The 19415-nt window shown below is 38.4% G+C and overlaps 1 protein-coding gene across 4 annotated transcripts in view; it reads right to left on the bottom strand.

Moving 5' to 3' along the window:
* DPYD (dihydropyrimidine dehydrogenase) overlaps window positions 1–19415 on the bottom strand; it is a 543036-nt gene that overhangs the window by 317651 nt on the left and 205970 nt on the right. For all 4 annotated transcript variants that reach the window (XM_073356963.1, XM_073356962.1, XM_073356960.1 and 1 more), the window contains 2 exons: window positions 15960–16041; window positions 10387–10474 (listed from right to left, as the gene is read on the bottom strand). In XM_073356963.1, coding sequence (XP_073213064.1) covers window positions 10387–10474; window positions 15960–16041 — 170 coding nt within the window. The remainder of the gene's footprint in view (window positions 1–10386; window positions 10475–15959; window positions 16042–19415) is intronic.

Genomic DNA, 19415 nt, shown 5'->3' with positions numbered 1-19415 from the left:
TATTCACATCCAGGCTATGTCTAAATTCTGCCATTGTTTCCTTCACAAGATCCATCTTTATTCAGACAGCTAAAACTCATCTATGCCTTCAGGTTCAGTCTTGATTATTTCAGCAGCAGCATCTTTGGTCTTCCTGAAGCCCTCCTAAACCCTCCACAACTAAAATGATCTTCCTGGATTTTAATCTCTCAATGGCTCCTCATTCTGCATCCCATAACCTCGAAACTCCAAGACTGATTTGCCATGGCTCTGCAACTTGTGTTATTATTTACACCACTGCATAGTGGGGAAAACGGCCCTTCCTATCCTCTCTTTCCATGCACTGCATGTTTTAGACATGCTTTACTTGTCTGGTCTTGTCTCCCAGTCGATTGCCCCATGCCCCTTCTGGTGCACCAGTGATGCCAGCCTTATTACCCAATTGATCTGCTTCTCCCACAGGTATCTCTTTTTTCATGTTGGCTCCTATATGCAGAGCTGAGCTGGCCCATGAGACCACTACTGTCTTCATTAAAAATCCCCCCAGAAAACTCCCTTCTTCTCTGAAGCCTATTGCAAGTGATTTATGATATTGTTTATCTACAACTGTCATCAAAACTGACCAGAACCAGCAAGCTGGACAAGTTTTATCTTGAATAACCACGTGATCATCGCTCTATTAGCCTCACTTGTCCTGGCACCATCCCCTCTCTATCTTTTTCTCTGTCACTCGCTGTGTCATATCTGAAATTTAGACTGTAAGTTCTTTGGAGGCAGAGTCTGTTTTTTGTGAATACTGTTGGGTGCTATAAAATAACGCTGCACAAAACCAAAATAAAGACATAGAAACAAAAACAAACGGGAAACATTTCTTTAGCCAGCAGAGTCTAATGGCTTAATCCTGCAAGGTACACAGTATTTTTGTCCTTGAATCCAGCAAAGCACCTAAGTGTGTGCTTAACTTTAAGCACGTGTATTATGCACTTTACTGGATCAGCATCAGAGTGCTCAGAGAACAGAGCCCTAAGTGATGATACACTGAGGCACCAAGTAGCAGCATCTATCACTTTTGAAATACAGCAACCAATGGGAAAAGTCTGGAAGCAATTTCAAATGAAACTGGCTTCCTCGCTCTTCTCTTGGAGGTGACAAGTTTAGTAGCAAGTGAAGGAAAAAGGAAAAAATGCAAATAGCAGAGAAAAAGGAAAAAAACAGAATGAAGTGAGACAGAAAAACAATTTTACATGCTATTTTTTTCCTCCATAAATCTGTGTGCTGGCCATGGGCCTATGCACCTCCTATGCAGACATCATGGCCTCCAAATTTAGTTTATGGATCAGGAGTAAGATGCACAATTTCTTTCTGTAGCACCAGCAAAATGAACATCTGTTCACTTTTTGCCACATAGGTTTGTAGCTGGGTGTGTGGGTGTGAACAGAGCTCTCGATGTGTAATATTCTTCCCATCTGCACACCAGGTGGCACTGCATAGTTAATCAGAAGATAACAACAGGCATGAGGAGATTGATTTACTATCTTATCCCCCAAAAGTAAGTAATCTCACAACTTTTAAAAAATGAGGTGCACCAGTGCTTGGATTTTTAATTTATTTTTGGTGTGTAATTTTGTTACAATCAATGAGATTATTTGAAGACACCATTGTTTTAATGCTATGTTAATTAACAATGAATGACTGCAATTACTGAAGAGGTTCTGTACATGAGGTCTTTGATTTATTCCCTTTGATACACTGATTTAACCCTTGCAGGTAGGACATACTATACAGTATAAAGGGCTCTCTCTTGGATATATTTTGTATGCTCATGTAAAACATTAACTAAATTTGCATTAAATGATATAGCCTCTGGGGAATCTAGAATGGTATAACAGGTGCTATAGCAATCCAATATCACACTATAAAGGAAGAAATTGTGGTTTTTTTACAAACCAAATGTTAAGTGTTTCCAAGTGCAACAGAGTATCTTACCATATGTAAAACTAACAAAACTCATATGAAATTAGAGAGGGAAAATACCCCGTTAGATAATGAATTATTCACCACCACCACCCTGCAACTACAGGAGTGATTATTTGCTACTGTATATTTTACAGTGTTTTCTCCAGGCAAATTGTAAAAGACTCAAGCAATGGAACTTGCATCACTTCCCTTGGCAGATTTAATTCCTGCTCATTTTGATCTCCAAATGCTCATTTTGATCTCACTGTCCTTGCTTTATACCCTAACTCCTTGGACCACCCTAAACAATGATGTTCCTCCTTAGTGTTCACACACTTTGGATATTTTTAGTAAGTTTTTTTGGCCCAAGCTATAAATATTTAATGCCAAACTGCGTAACCCATACTCAGATGGGTGCATCCTTACTCACTGAAGTGGTCCAACTGAAGTCAGCGTGACTGTTCATCTGAGCAAGGGTGCATTCATGTTAGTAAGGATTGCACAAATGGGCTTTATGTAGGGATGAATGCCCTACCAAAATTCATGCAGTGGCTTTTTTATGTGCTGATGTTTCAAACATGCATCATTTTTATAGAAATATTTTTCTATCAGACTAGATGTTCTAAGGCAAATCAAGTCAACCATTAGCTGACAACTAAATGCTATTAGCTAAAAGGATTCACAAACTAGATTTTTGCTGTTTGCTGATAGAGCCAACATGTTTGAATATGGACTGAAAGACATATGAATGTTATTTCTAGTTCTGCTTTGTCAGTTGAAGAAGCATGTTACCTTTTACGTAATGATATAGAATAAGGGTAAAAATTTTCAAAAGCACCTAACAGGCTTAAATGCCATTATAAAAAGTTACTTAGGGATTTAGGATTCTAAGGGTAAGTCTACACTGAATGCTCCTTTCATCAGCGTGTAGAGTACATTCTTGCCTAGCCCCCCTAGCATGGGTATAAAGAGAGGGTAGACAGAGGCATGGTTTAAGCAAGTAGAATAAAAATATGGATATGTATGTGAGTACATACCATGCACACTTTTTACTCATCCAAGCTGCACCTCCCCATCTACACTGCCATTTTTAGCAGTATAGTGACCCACTGCCTCCCCACTGTTGAGTCTTTCCCCACCACAGTTAAAGGCTCTGGCAGCTCCACACTGCTGGAGCTCTTCCCTTCGGCTTCCCCTCTGCCAGAGCCTTTCCTCACAGCAGTGAAAGACTCTGGTAGTGGGGAGCTGCTGAAGCCTTTCCCTGCTGCCTCTCCTCTTCCAGAGCCTTTCATTGACATGTTGCTACATGCTGCAAGTGTGAGTGCTGTCTGCTTTTCACTGCAAGATGTAGCTACACACACACTACGGGCTGCCACCAGTGGTTCATAGTGTAGACATAGCCTTAAGGTATGTCTACCCTGGAGCTGGCAGTGTGATTTCCAGCTCAAGCAGATGTACCTGCAGTAGCCACAGCTGCATGGGAAGCGGGATCAGCTAGCCATTCCACATACGTACCAGGGTTTCAGATAGCATTATACTCAGGTCAGCTAGCCAGTGCTGGTATAGTTGTGGCTACACTACTATTTTTAGCACACTAGCTTGGTCAATGCTAGTGTGGGTGTGTTCACCTGAAATGGAAATTACACCTCCAGAGCCAGTGTAGACACTCGCAGTCTCATTGGAAGTCCATGGGACTTAAGCATCTAAGTCACTTTTGAAAATGGGAATTAGGCACTTTTCAAAAATTTTTGCCTAAAGAGATAATCAGATGTAAAGACTATATATATATTTTTTTTTCTTGTGAACTAAAGGAGGGAACTGTAAATGTTATTTAGAAACCCTAAACTGTAGTGTAGATGTTACAGTCCGTATCTGTAATAAGAACAGTCTCTGTATAAGTCTGCATAGAAAGGATATGCTCATATCTTTACTGTTTGCATGTTTTAAAAGTTATTTAACAGTATTTTAACTGCTGTTAAAATATTTATGCCCTTTTTCATTTTTATTCAAATAAATATGTGTACACAAATATGTGTTGTATTCTCTCTTCAAAAGTGATTGTATAATGCTTTCTGAGGTTCTGAAAGAGTCCTGGCCTGCAAATAATTTAGCTGACCTTCAAGAGAAAAACATAATAAAAAAAGAAGTATTCAGTCGTAAAAATCAACCAAAAGATACAGTAACACAGAGCACTTAAGCTGTTCTGTCTCCTTAGGACCTCCTGTGATACTTGCCAAGCGTACCCAGGGTTGTGAAGCACCTCGTTACCATCTGCTCTTAGCAGCAAGCCTTGTCTGTGCTTGCCAGGGGTCAGCTCCCTAAGAACCCCTGCCACAGGCAACACAAGCACTCCCCTCTCTCCCTACAAAGATCCTGCTGTCCCTCATGCAGGTTAGCTGTAGGCACACTCCAACCTCCCAGTCCTCCAACCACGCCCCTAGAATGTCCAGCCCCTGATCCTCTAAACACTCACAGAATCCACACATTCAATACTCACAAAGGAATAGTACACACCAGCTTATCACTTTCACCTCACTTTCACCTGCTCCACTTACACTCACAACATTTAGATATGTTTATAGTGACAACAAGAATAAGTTTATTTAGCAAAGATTAATGAGCCAATAAGAAGCATGTAGGATTAATGGAAACAAAGGGTTACATATAAAATAAAATCATAACACTTTCTAGAGCTTAAACTTAAGTACCAAGATGCTCTCTTATTTAATAAGCTACTGCTTATTAAAAGTCCTTTTAACAGCATTTTGCAACGAGGATGGCTGAGACCCTCCTTTCTTAAAATCAAGCTGCTAGCACTTTGTCTCTCCAGATGAAGGATGTCAGGGTGTATCTCTGCATCCCTAGATATATCAGACCAGTCCTTTGTTCCTAACTTGTAAATAGAGTCCCCTCTACCCATTCACTTTTTTCCTGTTAATTTCTTTTTCTGAAGTCCCCACAATCTCTTCATTAGCACTTGACTCAGTATGTAAATAGACTTTCATTATAAAAGATCCACAATATACAATAGTCAACTTGGGACATAAGTGTCTTTCACAAAGATTATGATGAACATTGTGACACAGGCTTTCAGTGGAAATCTTACATGACACACTTTGGTGAACTAGAATATAAATACCAGGTCCAGAGGATCCCTGTAAACCTATGCACCCCGTGACCTCTGCCAGTTAGTGCTGACAGGTCCTTAGGTCACACCTATCTCTTGCTGCCCTATACTGCAGTCTTCAAGGGCTACATACTTTGCCTAATTCATCACCCCATGATCTCTCTCACACAAATGCCAATTCTCTGCTGACCATGGGTCTCCATAATACTTACACATGGCAGCTACTGATTTGAAACTTTTCTTGTAAAGGCCAAGTTTTCAAATTGATTTGTAAACTTGGTCACAGAAATTCTGCTTGTGCATCTCTCTGCATAAGCAAATCTTGCACTATGCAGGTAACTGAGTCTTACTATCTCATTCTGATGGGTAAAATAAAAGTTTTCGGTCCATAAATTCAGAGACCCACTTGCAAACTTAACCATAAAAGTTTACCTGAAAGATTTAATTCATCTTGGTTAGGTTTTAAAAGCAGTAGAGGAAATGTTACAAGTTAAAACCCATTGCTAGCAGACAGTTTGAGTCTCAAAATGACATTTTTAAGCATTCACCACCAGCCATGAGTTTCTATGCTTAATTGCAATTTTTAAAAACACGTATTAAACTACAATGCCAAAAGCTTTAGAAATTGAGCATTTAGCTAAATGAAAGTGAAAAGCAACAACCATTGAGGGTGAGTAAGCACAATGGAAACCTGCCGTATTGATTTAAATTGTTCCTCCTCTCCTCCCTCCGCTGCAGCATTCCAGTCCGGTGTAGAAACTGTCAATTGTACTAATTTCTATGATCATTTTTTGTTCTATGCAAACAGGAACTCTGATGTGACCCCAAAATTAACTTTTATTATTGACTTGAGGCATGATGTGAATTCAGCTGTCCAAGGGTAAAAAGCTGTAATTCACTATCACTTTGCCCTTCTGAATTATAATGTTCAGTAAAACACATGAGGTGATGTGTGTCGCCAGAATCTGCTAAGCAGAGATCTCTGTGGAAAGAAAACTGAAAGTGGGCTTACAGGACCACGTAAGGGGCAGGGATGAAGCAAGCAACTCACTGAATCCTCCAGAAACAACAGGAACATAGTGTTAACTCAGTCCACATAATGTGATAATGGTAGGTTGAAGGAAGCAACTGGAATACACGGGAAGGCTAATATCATCCCCTTTGATTGATAGTGCATGCTTGCCATGTGTTACTTGGGTATGCAGTCTGGAGGTTGTGTTGGATCCCCATCTGCTGTTGGACGATCACATTGCTGCAATGTCCAGGCGTACTTTTTGCTTATTTGCTTTCTCTTGGATACAGACCATGCTATGGTAATGCATGCATTTGTCGCCTCATGCTCCCTATGAATTATTACACTGCACTCTATGTGGGCTACATCTTATCTGGAAAATTAAGCAGGTGCAGAATGCAGCAGCTCGTACATTAAGTGATAACTCTTGGAGACAGCATTTATTATCAGTGCTCCATGACATATATTGGCTGTCAATTTGTTTCTAGGTAGAGTTTATGGTGTTTGTTTTACCCTATAAACATCTAAATGCTATAGGATCTGCCTACTTGAGAGACTACCTCTTCTTATGGCAGTATGTCACAGCTGCAATCCACAGAAGACTTCAAGCTTGATTCGTTTCATTATAAAAAGAAAGGGAGTTAATGATAAAACATTCTCTGTAAGGGTTCCTTTCTCAAGATCTGAAATAGCTCAAATTTGTTCAGGGCATACTGAAAAGCCTGTCTGTTTGAGTGGCAATAGGTGAAGGGCTGACACAGGTGAGGACAAGATTTGTTTGGTTGAAAAAAACATGGTGCAGGTTGTAATGCGTACTGGCCACATGGTTAATGATCAGATGATGGGTGACAGGATTCAGAGAAGAAGTGCTTCCTGCTCTGGTCGAATTCTACTTTGTGGCTCCAGTGTTCTTTTCCTTTTAAATATATGCAAAGGGTTCCCAGAGCTTTTGGTTGGGTTCCCTTTTGCATAGGGTTAGCACAAGCCCCAATTCTAAAGTTATTAAAGAAATAAACGGAGAGGTTGTGATCTCTGACCCCATACAGAAGCCTCAAAACATGCTTTTCTTCCATATGCTTGCTAAATATTAGGGATACAACCTTAAATATGCCTCCTACAATGCCTACTTTGCGCATGTGCTCTCTCCTCCTCACTTAGACCCATTTCACCCCCTAGTCCATGACACATTCCTCTTCCTGATACAAAATTCCAGCCATGTGATGTTCAGGGTTCTCCAGGCAATTTCAGCCTTCACCTGCCTCCAAGACATTTGTTTCCACATGGATGCTCACTCACCCCATAAAACTTCTGGACACTTGTTCACTCCCATATCTCCAAGTTGTTCCTCACTTCCAAGAGGCATTCCCTTGAAAGGACCCACTACTCTGTAAAAAACTTAGTCTCACGTACTCCTGTTCCCACCTAGACACCCATCTTCTTTCAATCATCCATTCCCTTTTACTTCCACTCCTCTGGTAGAGGAAATTGAGAACAGCCTGCTCTTATTCTACTAAGTAACTGATCTTTTGAACTGAATTATTACAAGCTTACAAAACTGTATTTGATGCAAGCAACGTTATTAAAAATTTTTGCTTCCAACATTCAAGTTAATGTCCAACCTGTGGTTCCCCCCCCCATAAAAGTTTAGTAGACTAAAAACACAAACAGAAAAACCAGTGCTCAGAATCAACATATATAAAGATCTTTAGTGGAGCGCATAATAAATATTCTTTTGTACTATACACCCAGCAGATCCAGACACACTGTGGGCTCAGTTTACACTTGCCCTTCCATCTTCCCCCACCCATGCTCAGGATCTAAGTGGAATGAGGATACTAGTGATCACTGCTCACAAAAAGAAAGTGCTGGTGAGAGCTCCAGTCAGCACTTCACAAGGGAGCGTAACAAGTTGGCTTAGGGGCATAGTCAAGGACTCAATCGTTCTTACATGTCTGCCAGCCTCTGGCAGCAAGGGTTGTTGTGAGTTCACAGTACCTTTCACCAGCCCATGTATGGAGTGTTACACACTCTGTTCCCCTTCTGTTTCCTAATGCATTCTGTTTACATGTGGCCTAAGTAAGTGGTGCACAGTACCTCCACTTGTCTACTAGAACTCTGCACCCGCTCACTTACCCAGCACTTCTCACAGAAGTAAAACCACTATTTGGCTCTGTATATTTATTTGAGAGACACAATAATGTCTAGATTTACATAAAATTAAATGCCTTTATTTAAAAAATGTTGTGTGCCAGGATAACCTTATTGAGCGTAAGCAAGGAGACAGTCTCTCTATAGATAAGATCTAGCCATTCTACAGGTAAAATACACAGGGGTAAATTGACAATTAATCAGTAGTGACAAAGAAATTTTCAAATGTTTGAATAAATCTATGTTGTAATATCGAACAATGCTGATGCTGTAAGGATGGCTGTTTATTCTAGCTATTAGATGTTGAGAAAATAAATGCTCATTTATGCATTTCCCTCCTAACTTCCAGGATTTTATAAAGCAAAAAAGAGTTAGAAGAGGGATAGTCATGTTGACTAAAACATGAAAGGAGATAACCTGGCATATTGCCCTGTGTACAATTATACGGAAATATGACCTCATGGAAATTCCTACGTGTGGAATGTCTCTAACAATGAGAGGATTTAGGATTATATAAATCACAATGGTTGGTAGTACAGTATAATCACATGAGAGAATGAATCTGGCAAAGCTTATTATACTGAATACCCAGATGGTAAACAACAGTTGTCGCTGTACTAAGAATTGCATCTCTCTAATCAATAATAGGAAGGAACAGTTGGACAACTTATTTCCTATTATGTTCACTTAGGCCATGTCTAGATCAATAAAGAGCATTAAGCCTCATGCCAACTGTAGACAGTATATGTTCAGCATGGCTATCATATGTTCGGGATGGGTACTGCTGTACTCCAAAATACTTTTAACACATAACCTAATATAATTAAGCTAGCAGTAATGGTTTAAATATCAGATGGGTATTTTTATAGTGGGAGTGGAGATGAAATTATTATTTTAGTTTAAGTAGAATTCAAAGCCAACTTATTTTGTTAAAGCCAACCCCCACCATAATTCAATTTAGCTCTGAAATCTACCTCTGAAGGATGGTCGGTTCTTCTTATAGGGGAAAGAAAAAGCAATAAAGCACAGTATCACCGGCATACATATTCACTAGCTAATTATGGGGGTATAGTAAGCTGTTCACAAAAATTGAAAATTGTGCTTGCATATCCCTCAGGCCAGAATGGCAATTATTGCTAGTAACTTTCAGTACATCCACTTTTGAAACTTTTCACTAAACAATAAGTAAAGCCAATCAAACTAAATTGCTGAAGGGCTTGTTGAACTAGCATATGAATTGTTTAAGTTTATGTCTAAACAAACTTAAGTTAAAACAAATAATCCCTCCCCACCCAAAAAAATTAAGCTAACAAAAAACCCACTGCAACGGTACGCTGACTCTCTTTCCAACTTTCAGAGTGAAAGAATAAAGGTAAATGCAAAGTTCCTCCTCCATCAGTAAGGAAAATGGAAGTGACAGTGGAAAGCATTGCTTCTGGTTATTTAACTTTGTGGTTTGAAAGCCATCTCATGGGAAGCAACTGAACTCTCTTAGTAAGCTCTCATGAAGTATATCTATTTTTCAAAAGCGTACATAACATCAAACTGAGAAAACCTGTAAGCTGTTTTGTTCCTAGTTTTATAATTTATTACACACACATATATACAGTAAGCTGCATAGAGTGTTTAGATAAGTAATTAGAGAAGAATTTCAGTACTTTCAAAGTTCATGAAAAGTCTTTGAAATTGGTGTCTGTTGGTTACAGATATAGTACGAGCTGCAGCAGTGTAAGCTTCTTGATTCTATCATACCTATGTCTTTCAACCCTGATCTACAGGGAGCCCAAGGTACAATAGGTTAGGTCTGTGCATAACACTATTTAGTCTTTGCTCTCTGTTGAGACTTCCAGACACAGTGCCATTTAGTGCCAATTGTTATGGATTTATTTATTATATGCTCACCTGTCCACTAAGAACCATCCAAATCATTTCACATTAACCAGTGAATTGCCATCAGGCAGCAACAGCTTGCAGTAACTGCCAGGGAAAGCCAGATTCAAACCACTCAAACAGATGAGAGAATTTTCTGTTTACCACATCATCTGGTTTACACTGAAGACATTTAAACTTGTCTTACTAAGATACTGAAATACAGCCCATTTACTGGCAGAAAATCATTCTCATTTTCAACAAAACAAAATAAAGGAGAATAAGACATTCCTACCTATTCCAATGAAGACTGCTTTGTAGCCATCTTCTTTCAAGGTGTTGATTGTCATTCCTTCCATTCCAAGGCCTTTACCACAAACTATCTAACATAAAACATTATAAAGATTTATTAAGTAATTTGAAATTGATCATTAAAAATTGCTTTAATTTCTGTCATCTTCCTCTTACTGGCATCTCAAAAAGTTTCATAATGATCAATTAATTAAATAAATAAAATATTTTTTTCAAGCTAAATTTACAGGGCATGATCCTCAGGTCTGATCAAAGTTGGGTAGTGGGCATAAAATGGCTTAAAGTCACCTTTGTATTCCCCTGATAGTGGGGGACAGCCGAGGGTCTATTTGGTTCCTGGCATAACAGCAGCCAGCAACAAGCAAACAAACAGAAAAAGAAAGAAAAAACCTGTTCATGGAACACAACAGCACAGCAAAACAGCACTTTTAAATGGTTGTATTTGATACTGGTTTGGTAATGAAGTATTCCCACATGAAAATCAGGATTTAAGAAACCTCATCTGGGAGCAAGGCACCAGTCTAGGGAATGTGTGGTAAACAGAACAATCATCCAGCACATTAGTCAGGAAAAAGTCTTGGGGGTTACTGTGAAAAAATCATTGATGCCACCAAGTGTATTGTAAAGAAAAAAGAGGCAAACAAGATACTAGCTAGGATTAACAGCATGTCAGAATATCAAACAAATAAGGTGATCTTACGTGCAGTACTAGTCACTGTACCAAAGGAAGGGTAATATAGCCTCATTGAGGATGCAGCAAAAATTAAACTAATTTAAGATTCTGCAACTGGACCTCTCACACCAAGAAGCCCTGCTCAAGTGAATGGCGCTCTTTGTGGGCATAAGGGCCCACCTATGCAGAGTCAACCACAGGATTGGGGCTTAAAACAACATTAGGTTTGACGAATATTTATTCTGTGGAAAGATTAAGGGGACTGTACTTACTCTCAAGGAAAAAGATAAGAATTCAAGGGAACCTAATAGATTTTTTCAAAATTAAGAACATAAGAACAGCCATACTGGGTCAGACCAAAGGTCCAGCAAGCCAAGTATCCTGTCTTACGACAGTGGCCAATGCCAAATGCTTCAGACGGAATGAACAGAACAGGCAATCATCACATGACCCATTCCCTGTTGCCCATTCCCAGCTTCTGTCAAACAGGGGCTAGGGGCACCATCCCTGCCCATCCTGGCTATTAGCCTTCGATGGACCTATCCTTCATTAATTTATCTAGCTCTTTTTTTGAACCCTGCTATAGTCTTGGCCTTCACAACATCCTCTGGTAAAGAGTTCAACAGGTTGACTGTGCGTTGTGTGAAGAAATTCTTCCTTTTGTTTATTTTAAACCTGCTGCCTATTAATTTCATTTGGTGACCCCTAGTTCTTGTGTTATGAGAACGAGTAAATAACACTTCCTTATTTACTTTCTCCACACCACTCATGATTTTATAGATCTCTGTCATATCCCCCCTTAGTCGTCTCTTTTCCAATCTGGAAAGTCCCAGTCTTATTAATATTTTCTCATACGGAAGCTGTTCCATGCCCCTAATAATTTTTGTTGCCCTTTTCTGAACCTTTTCCAAGTCCAGTATATCTTTTTTGAGACGGAGCGACCACATCTGCATGCAGTATTCAAGATGTAAGCGTACTATGTATTTATATAGAAGCAATACGATATTTTCTGCCTTATTATCTATCCCTTTCTTAATGATTCCCAACATTCTGTTTGCTTTTTTGACTGCCCCTACACATTGAGTGAATGTTTTCAGAGAACTATCCACAATGACTCCAAGCTCTCTTGAGTGGTAACAGCTAATTTAGAAATATGGTTGGGATTATGTTTTCTAGTGTGCATTACTTTGCATTTATCAACATTGAACTTCATCTGCCATTTTGTTCCCCAATCACCCAGTTTTGTGAGATCCCCTTGTAGCTCTTTGCAGTCTCCTTTGGACTTAACTATCTTGAATAGTTTTGCATTATCTGCAAATTTTGAATAGGACTCATCCCAGTATAGACCTCTGGGGGACACCACTATTTACCTCTCTCCATTCTGAAAACTGACCATTTATCCCTACCCTTTGTTTCCCATCTTTTAACCAGTTAAGGATGGAATTAATCATTTGGGTTGTAATTGCATTTGTTTAATCGTATTTCTTCTAAATGATCAATGGTGCTCAGAGCCACTTGCTTCATTGGCTGGAATGAATCAAAATATGTAAAAATAGGAATAAATGCAGACAAATTTATTTCACTGGTAGTAGGTTCACAAAGAGTAATAAATAAAAACAACAAGCACTTAGAAAGCACTGCTCGTTGTTAGAACTCAAAGAACTTTACAAAGGATAAGAATCATGTTCCCCATTTTCCAGCTGAGGAAACTGAAGCCCAAAATGGGAAGTCATTTGTTCAAGGTCACACACCAAGTCTTTACCAAAACTGTGATTAGCAATCAAGTCTCCTTATTCCTGTTCCTGTGCTCTGTACAATGGACCATGCTGCCTGAGGAGCATGATCTAAAACTTATCTTAAAACAAAACAAAAGGGTTTTGAAGCAAAGAGAATAAATGAGCTCAAGAGAAACCTAGGCCTGTTTCTGGAGAAGACAGTGGACTGAGGAATTGATTCGTCAGTTTAACTGGTATAAATCCACTGAAATCAGCAGAATTACTTTGGATTTATACCAGCAGAAGTAAGGGCAAAATTTGGCCCTTTTGTTATTAAAGAAAATGCTAGTGTGTTTAGTCTCCATCTTAAATGGCATAACAGGGCTCATGCAGCCTTCATTGTGCTGTGCCAGTGAACACTTCAGTAAAGAACTTCTGAGGGGGACTGCATCTCCGTGTATGCTGTGGAAGGTAACTGTGTGGCAGAGCTCACAAGGAAACGTATACAACACAGGTCAAAAATGGGCATGTCAGAGCAGCAGCCAGAGGATCTGCACACAGCATAAATACCCAAAAGAAAATCAGATCTAAGAGGAGAACATCAGGCTCAAATGCATGTCTGCCCTACACCTTACTTCCTTTTGGTGGTTAGTATTTCTTATTCTAGGTCTCTCAAATTTTCTTCGTTCAGGACAATCATAATTTTAGTTTCTTGTGTATCAAACTGTATTTCCCTATTCTTATGTTTTTGCCCCACTTTTCATGACCTTCATCAGTGCAACAAAACTTACATTGAATCGAATGGCTAGAGTCTCTAATGTCTGTCTATTATATTGTCTTCATTTAAGATTTAAATATTTCCGTGTGGCCTTTCAGATTAAAACAGTCAGCTTGGCCCGCCAGGGTGAATTTAGCTTAAATAGGAAAGGAACAATTGTAAATACATGCATGATTGTTTCCAGTTTTTGGTTGTTTTTTTCATTTTCATTGTTACTCCTATACTTGTGATGCTCCACTGTATAAATGCTTCTTATAATGCTGCCTCTCTCACTCTTAATGAATTTATCTAAATTCCCGTTTAGAAATTTATGAAGATGTGTTTTCCCCATCCCTGAAAACATGGAGGATGGAAAATGTAATACATTTTATTTAAGGACTGACCCTTTCTTATTTTCTCCTTTTAAAGATTAGGTATAAAAAGCTGTGTGTAGTTGTGATCCTTTTGACTACAGACTGCATATTCAATGGGTATAAAATACCACCTATGACTTAGTATACATTTTTATTCTTATATGTACATATATTATGAAAACTTAATAATGGAATTTAAACTTCACTACTAATTTTATGTGAGGATTTGCAATCCCTTAAGGCCTAGTCCTGTAACCTTTATCTATCTGAGTAATTCCTACTGATGTCAACCGAATTACTCACATAAATCAGTAATACTTAGTATTTATACAGTATAGCACTTTTCATCAAAGATCTCAAAATGGCTTACACAAAGGTACATAAAATACTCCCATTTTACAGAGGCACAAAGGTGAGGTACTTAGTTAAGTGGCTTGCCCAATGTCACAGAGCTAATCAATGGCCTAGTTTAGAATAGACTCCAGGGTAAAATTCTGTGCTGCACATCTAAGTGGCACAGCACAGAACTCTCACCTTGGGAAGAGGGAGTGGCCATGTTGGCTTTAAGCTCTCAATTTTGTACTGCTCCAAAACTTCTGGAGTAACAGACAGACTTGGGGGCTGGTCTAAATTTTGCAGCCTGTCGTCTGCTGCTTATGACCCACAGCACTGTCTGAAATCTCTGTAATGCTACATTCTGTGACCCCTCCCTGATATGCCCGATGCCTTCAGATTTGCCTCTAGTATGCCCTCTATGTCGGAGTGTGTGAGGGGATGCTCAGAAGGCAGCTTTATGGCTACCTTCCACAGTCCAGAACCAGGGTAATCTTCTCTTGACAAGATCTGGGCTTTTATGCTATGTCTACATTGCAGCTGGAGACATGCCTCATAACACAGATAGACAGACATGTGCTAGCTCTCCCTGATCTAGCACACTAAAAATAGCAGCATGAACATTGCTTCAAGGATAGCAGCATGGACTAGCCACCTGAGTACAATCCATCTGACCCCAAATCTCCACCCATACTGTAATGTCCACACAGCTATTTTTACTGTGCTACTTGAAATGGAGCTAGCATGGGTCTGTCTACCCAAGCTGGGAGGCATGCTCCCACCCATAGTGTAGACTAACCTTACAGTCCCTTTATACCACTCCAGGCCTTTTACTGAGCATAGAGGTGTTGAAGTGGGAAAAGGGGGGGGGGGGGTGATGATCTCACTCTAGGTCTCATGATTCCCAGTCTGCTGCTCTATCCACTGGACCAATATAAACAACTATGAGTTAGGATTACTTATATGATTCTTATATGACCTTAATCAGTGAAAAAGTTTTATCTAGTCTTCTATGTAAGGGTTTGATCCTGAGATATGTTCCACACACATAACTTCTATTAAAATGAGCGGGAGTTATACACACTAAATACATCTCTACAACAAACACTGAATGAACAATAAAACAACATTCCCATTATCTAAAAATAAACAAGAAGTGTTGTTTGTTTAATAAAATGCAGCCAGTGCAAAACTATTGCTTTCCAAGAAGTTGAATTACTGTTATTGTTTATAACAGATCATGTCACTACTTTGTTAATTTAATGCATGTAATAAGTAAAATAAACATCAATGTGAGATTGCATTACAAGCCATTAAAAGAAAACTGGGGTGGAGGGAGAAGTGTCTAATATGAATGTATTAAGTAGTACCAAACATGCATGAAAACAACTTGATTAAAGAAATCAAATCATTCCAATAGCTACATTGAACCCCTAAAGCAATTTAGGAATTTGTTTCTTACAGACAATTAATCACATGCAGGCATGCCAGATGAGAACTATTGATTGCCCTTTTCCAAACTAGTGGCATTCAGACAGCAGACAGACAAATGCCCTGAGCAAGAGGAAGCATCTTCCTGCCTCTGCCTAGTACAGCTTTTAATTGTTCTTCACTAATGTGCATGACATTTTGCTGTTAATCTTTGACAGAGCTCTTGCTCCTTTTTCTTTGAGCTATACATAGGCAGATTATAGTTTTCATTACCTTCACTCCAAGGTCCTTCATAAGCTCAGCTTCGAAATTCACTACATCATATGGCAACCGGAATTGAGGGATTTCAGACGTACTAGAAAAAACAAAAGAGACTGTGAAACAATTGACAGTTATTAAAGAGCCAAGGCTTTTCAGTTACTGAACATTAAACACATACTGTGCAAATCTTGTGAATTTTGTGTCCGTACAAAGATGATTTTCAAGTATTTAACAGAACTGTGAAGGAACATGACTCATCTAATTAAAGAGATTCAGTATTGACAAACCAAAATTATCCACCTCGAAATAGGAAACAAAAAATTATTTTTTTATCCTTTTTTACATAAGCCCTTTTCTTGTTAACAAGAATTCTAAATACTGTTTAACGTTGTCCAGTGCTGTTTATTGCATATCTCTGTTAATCAGGAACTACAACCAGTTGGATAAAGAAACCAAGAGGTTGATCAGTTTCTCAGTGAATCTACATTCCTACACCTTCTTCAGTAACAATATCTAAAAAGAACTACTTTTGCTTTCTATAAAGGTTAAAAATACGTCACAAGAGGTTGTAACCATCAATAGCTAATCCTTTTCTATATTTATAAACACATTCTATGCTGAATGTGTCCACCTAACAGAGAAAGATTCTAGCCACAAATGATGAAGTTACCCAATAATTAATAGTCAAACTTCCATTTTTTTTTAAGTTGGATGTCTAAATTATTTTCTAGTCAATGCTGGGCACATTTCACCCTCCAGTTATATTCTACACATTCCCTTACATTCTAATACAGTGTACGAAGTCAGTTATTTGAAATAGGGTCTTATTCCAGACTCACGTTTACTATTTAAATTAATGTATGTTCTTACTTTGTTCTTTTTTTCTTTTTTCCTTTTTTCAATGAGGGTGTTGAAGCCTTCTTCAGTGTCCGAATACCACAGATTTACTGCCCCAGGGGTATTAATATATAGGGCCAGATCCTCAGCTAGCATAAATCTGCACGGACTTTGATGGGACTATCCCAATTTATAATCAGCTAACAGTCTGGCCCATTAAGTCTAGTGAAGGCCATTTTAAATGTCTTCATTCAATAAAGATAAAATGATACAACATCCAGAAGGTGAAAGATACTCCTAAAGCTTCTGGAAACTAATCTCTTGCTAAAATTAATATAGTTATAATTTCCATAACAAAGCCCTCGGACAGAAAGATTTGTAATGGCTCCATTTTACATGTTATTATTGGCCACTCCAACCCCTTTACATCTAACTCTGATTCATTGGCAGATTTCATTTATTTTAAGGCTTGCCAACCATAAATACATAGCAAAAAAGTTGACTTCACTACTTTTTTTTATGGTTTCAAATACTGACCAGCTTGGTGCTCTTCTGCCCAGCATGGAACTAAAAGCATTCTATATTTCAAAAGTATGTGTCATGACAATGCAACTTCATGTCACAGTAAGAAAAGAGTGGGCCAAGACAAAGGATAACGAAATAGAGATTCAATAAAGAAATCCATTAAAATAACAAAATCTTATTTCTCAACCTATAAATATATTTGTTGAAGGCCTTTCATTTTCTCAAATATGAGAGAGGCCCAGTATACCACTGGTAGTATTCAGTAGCTGTCTCTATTCCCAAGAATATTTTCCTTAATTGCTTTAAAAAGGAGAGTGTGTGAGAGAGAGTATGTGTGAGAAAGAGAGAGAGATCAATACTGTTGCACTTTGATGTTATAGAAATTGGAATAATCTGCTGTCTTTCTCCCAGATAAATATTCTTCATACTAACTATAATCCTGATATACATGGGAAGAACATGCTCAGAAAAAAAAGAGCCTAAAAAACCACCAACACTGCATCTATAAGGCAATTGATTCCAAATACAAAAGTAATTTGGCCTTTTTAGCCATTTTGAATTATTTACTAAGTCACTTAAAACAGAATCCAGGGCAGTTGAATTTGTTAAAAAAATATTAGCAAGGTACTGTGGCCACAGTTACGGGTGACAGCTCTCAGATTAACTTCCCTTCTAAACCAATGTCAAAGTGAGATAAAAGTAGTTAAGGCCATGTTCTGTCTTTATTCCAGATGTGGAACTCCCATTAAATGTCAATGGGTGTTTTGCACAAAGAATGAGAGTAAAGCATCGCCATGATTTAGGGCTGCTACTGACCTTGTGATCTTCCAGAATGGAAAGTGGATGAGAAGATCACGGACCACATGAGAATACTTGACTCCTCAAGTAAGGCCTTTTGGAAGGGGGCAAGGTGACTGAATGAAATTTAAATTTAATTCACTAAGAAATGTGATGAATGGACACAAAGTAAAGTTCACATTGCTCAGATTACATATACATTGATATACATTTCATAACTGAAGAAAGGATTACTTTAAATTAATAACAAAGTTGCAGCATTGAGCACAAAGTAGATGTGAATTGTCAACAGAATAAAGTGATAGTGTAAGAAACAGCCTTTTTTTAAAAAGTGACTAAATTGACTTTCAATAAAATATTTTTAAAAACCAAAACATGCTACTTCATTAAGTGGACAGATATATCTTGCATAAACTCTGCAATCCCCTATGGCAGTTGATGTTAGTAAAATGAGTCTGTGCGGTGAAGTGTCTATAACACAATCAGCTAAATTAACACTTTTGATAATTAGGCAGAACAGTTTTGAACCTAAATGGAAGTCATCAGCTCTACTTTTCTAGCATTGCTTAACTCTCTGTAACCTCCAGGGATTAAGTATTTGACACCGAGGATCAAATTCATTCTGGTGTCAACTCCATTAACTTCAGTGGTGTTGCACCAGGGACAGATTTGGTTCTCCTTTTTTACACTTCACTGTGTTTTTTTAGATGTGTGATATTTTACTTGTGTGTTGACATTACATTTAGCCAGTATTCAAATTCTAATATATATTAACACACATTTAGAGGTGCCACCAGTCTTGGAAGACATAATCACAATTACAGTCATAATGAGAGAAATTCATCCCTCAGTGCAGAGCACCTGTTAAAATACTTTCTGTGTCGCGATGGTGTAAGTGATGTTCTAGTGGTGCAGAAAGATTGCAGTACTGCCCTGCACCCACTGAAGAAATGGATTCTATCCTTCTATTGTATAGTTACCTGCAAAAATCCCATTTACTCGGGCTGTGTAAAAGGCTGGGGAGATCAGGTGTGAATTTCACCCTTACAGAATGATTTATGGAAGTTGTAAACACAGATTTCACTCCAACTGTATGTGATGATTGCTTTGTGTTTATTTTCCTGTATACTTGCATAGGGAACTTCATAAAATCATTCTAAATTTAGAGATTTCCACCACATTAAAAATGCTTTTAAATTATGTTAAACAATTCTATTCATTATTGCAGATGGTAGAGCTAGAATCACAGCAATTCATCATCCTTTAAATATAACTTTTGGATTTGGGGAGGCTGTTCATTACTAGATT

This window comes from Lepidochelys kempii, chromosome 8 (genome assembly GCF_965140265.1).
Source record: "Lepidochelys kempii isolate rLepKem1 chromosome 8, rLepKem1.hap2, whole genome shotgun sequence".
In the NCBI taxonomy this organism is placed as follows: domain Eukaryota; kingdom Metazoa; phylum Chordata; order Testudines; family Cheloniidae; genus Lepidochelys; species Lepidochelys kempii.
Note: the sequence above shows the minus strand (reverse complement) of the source record. Positions and strands in the feature narration are given on the sequence as shown.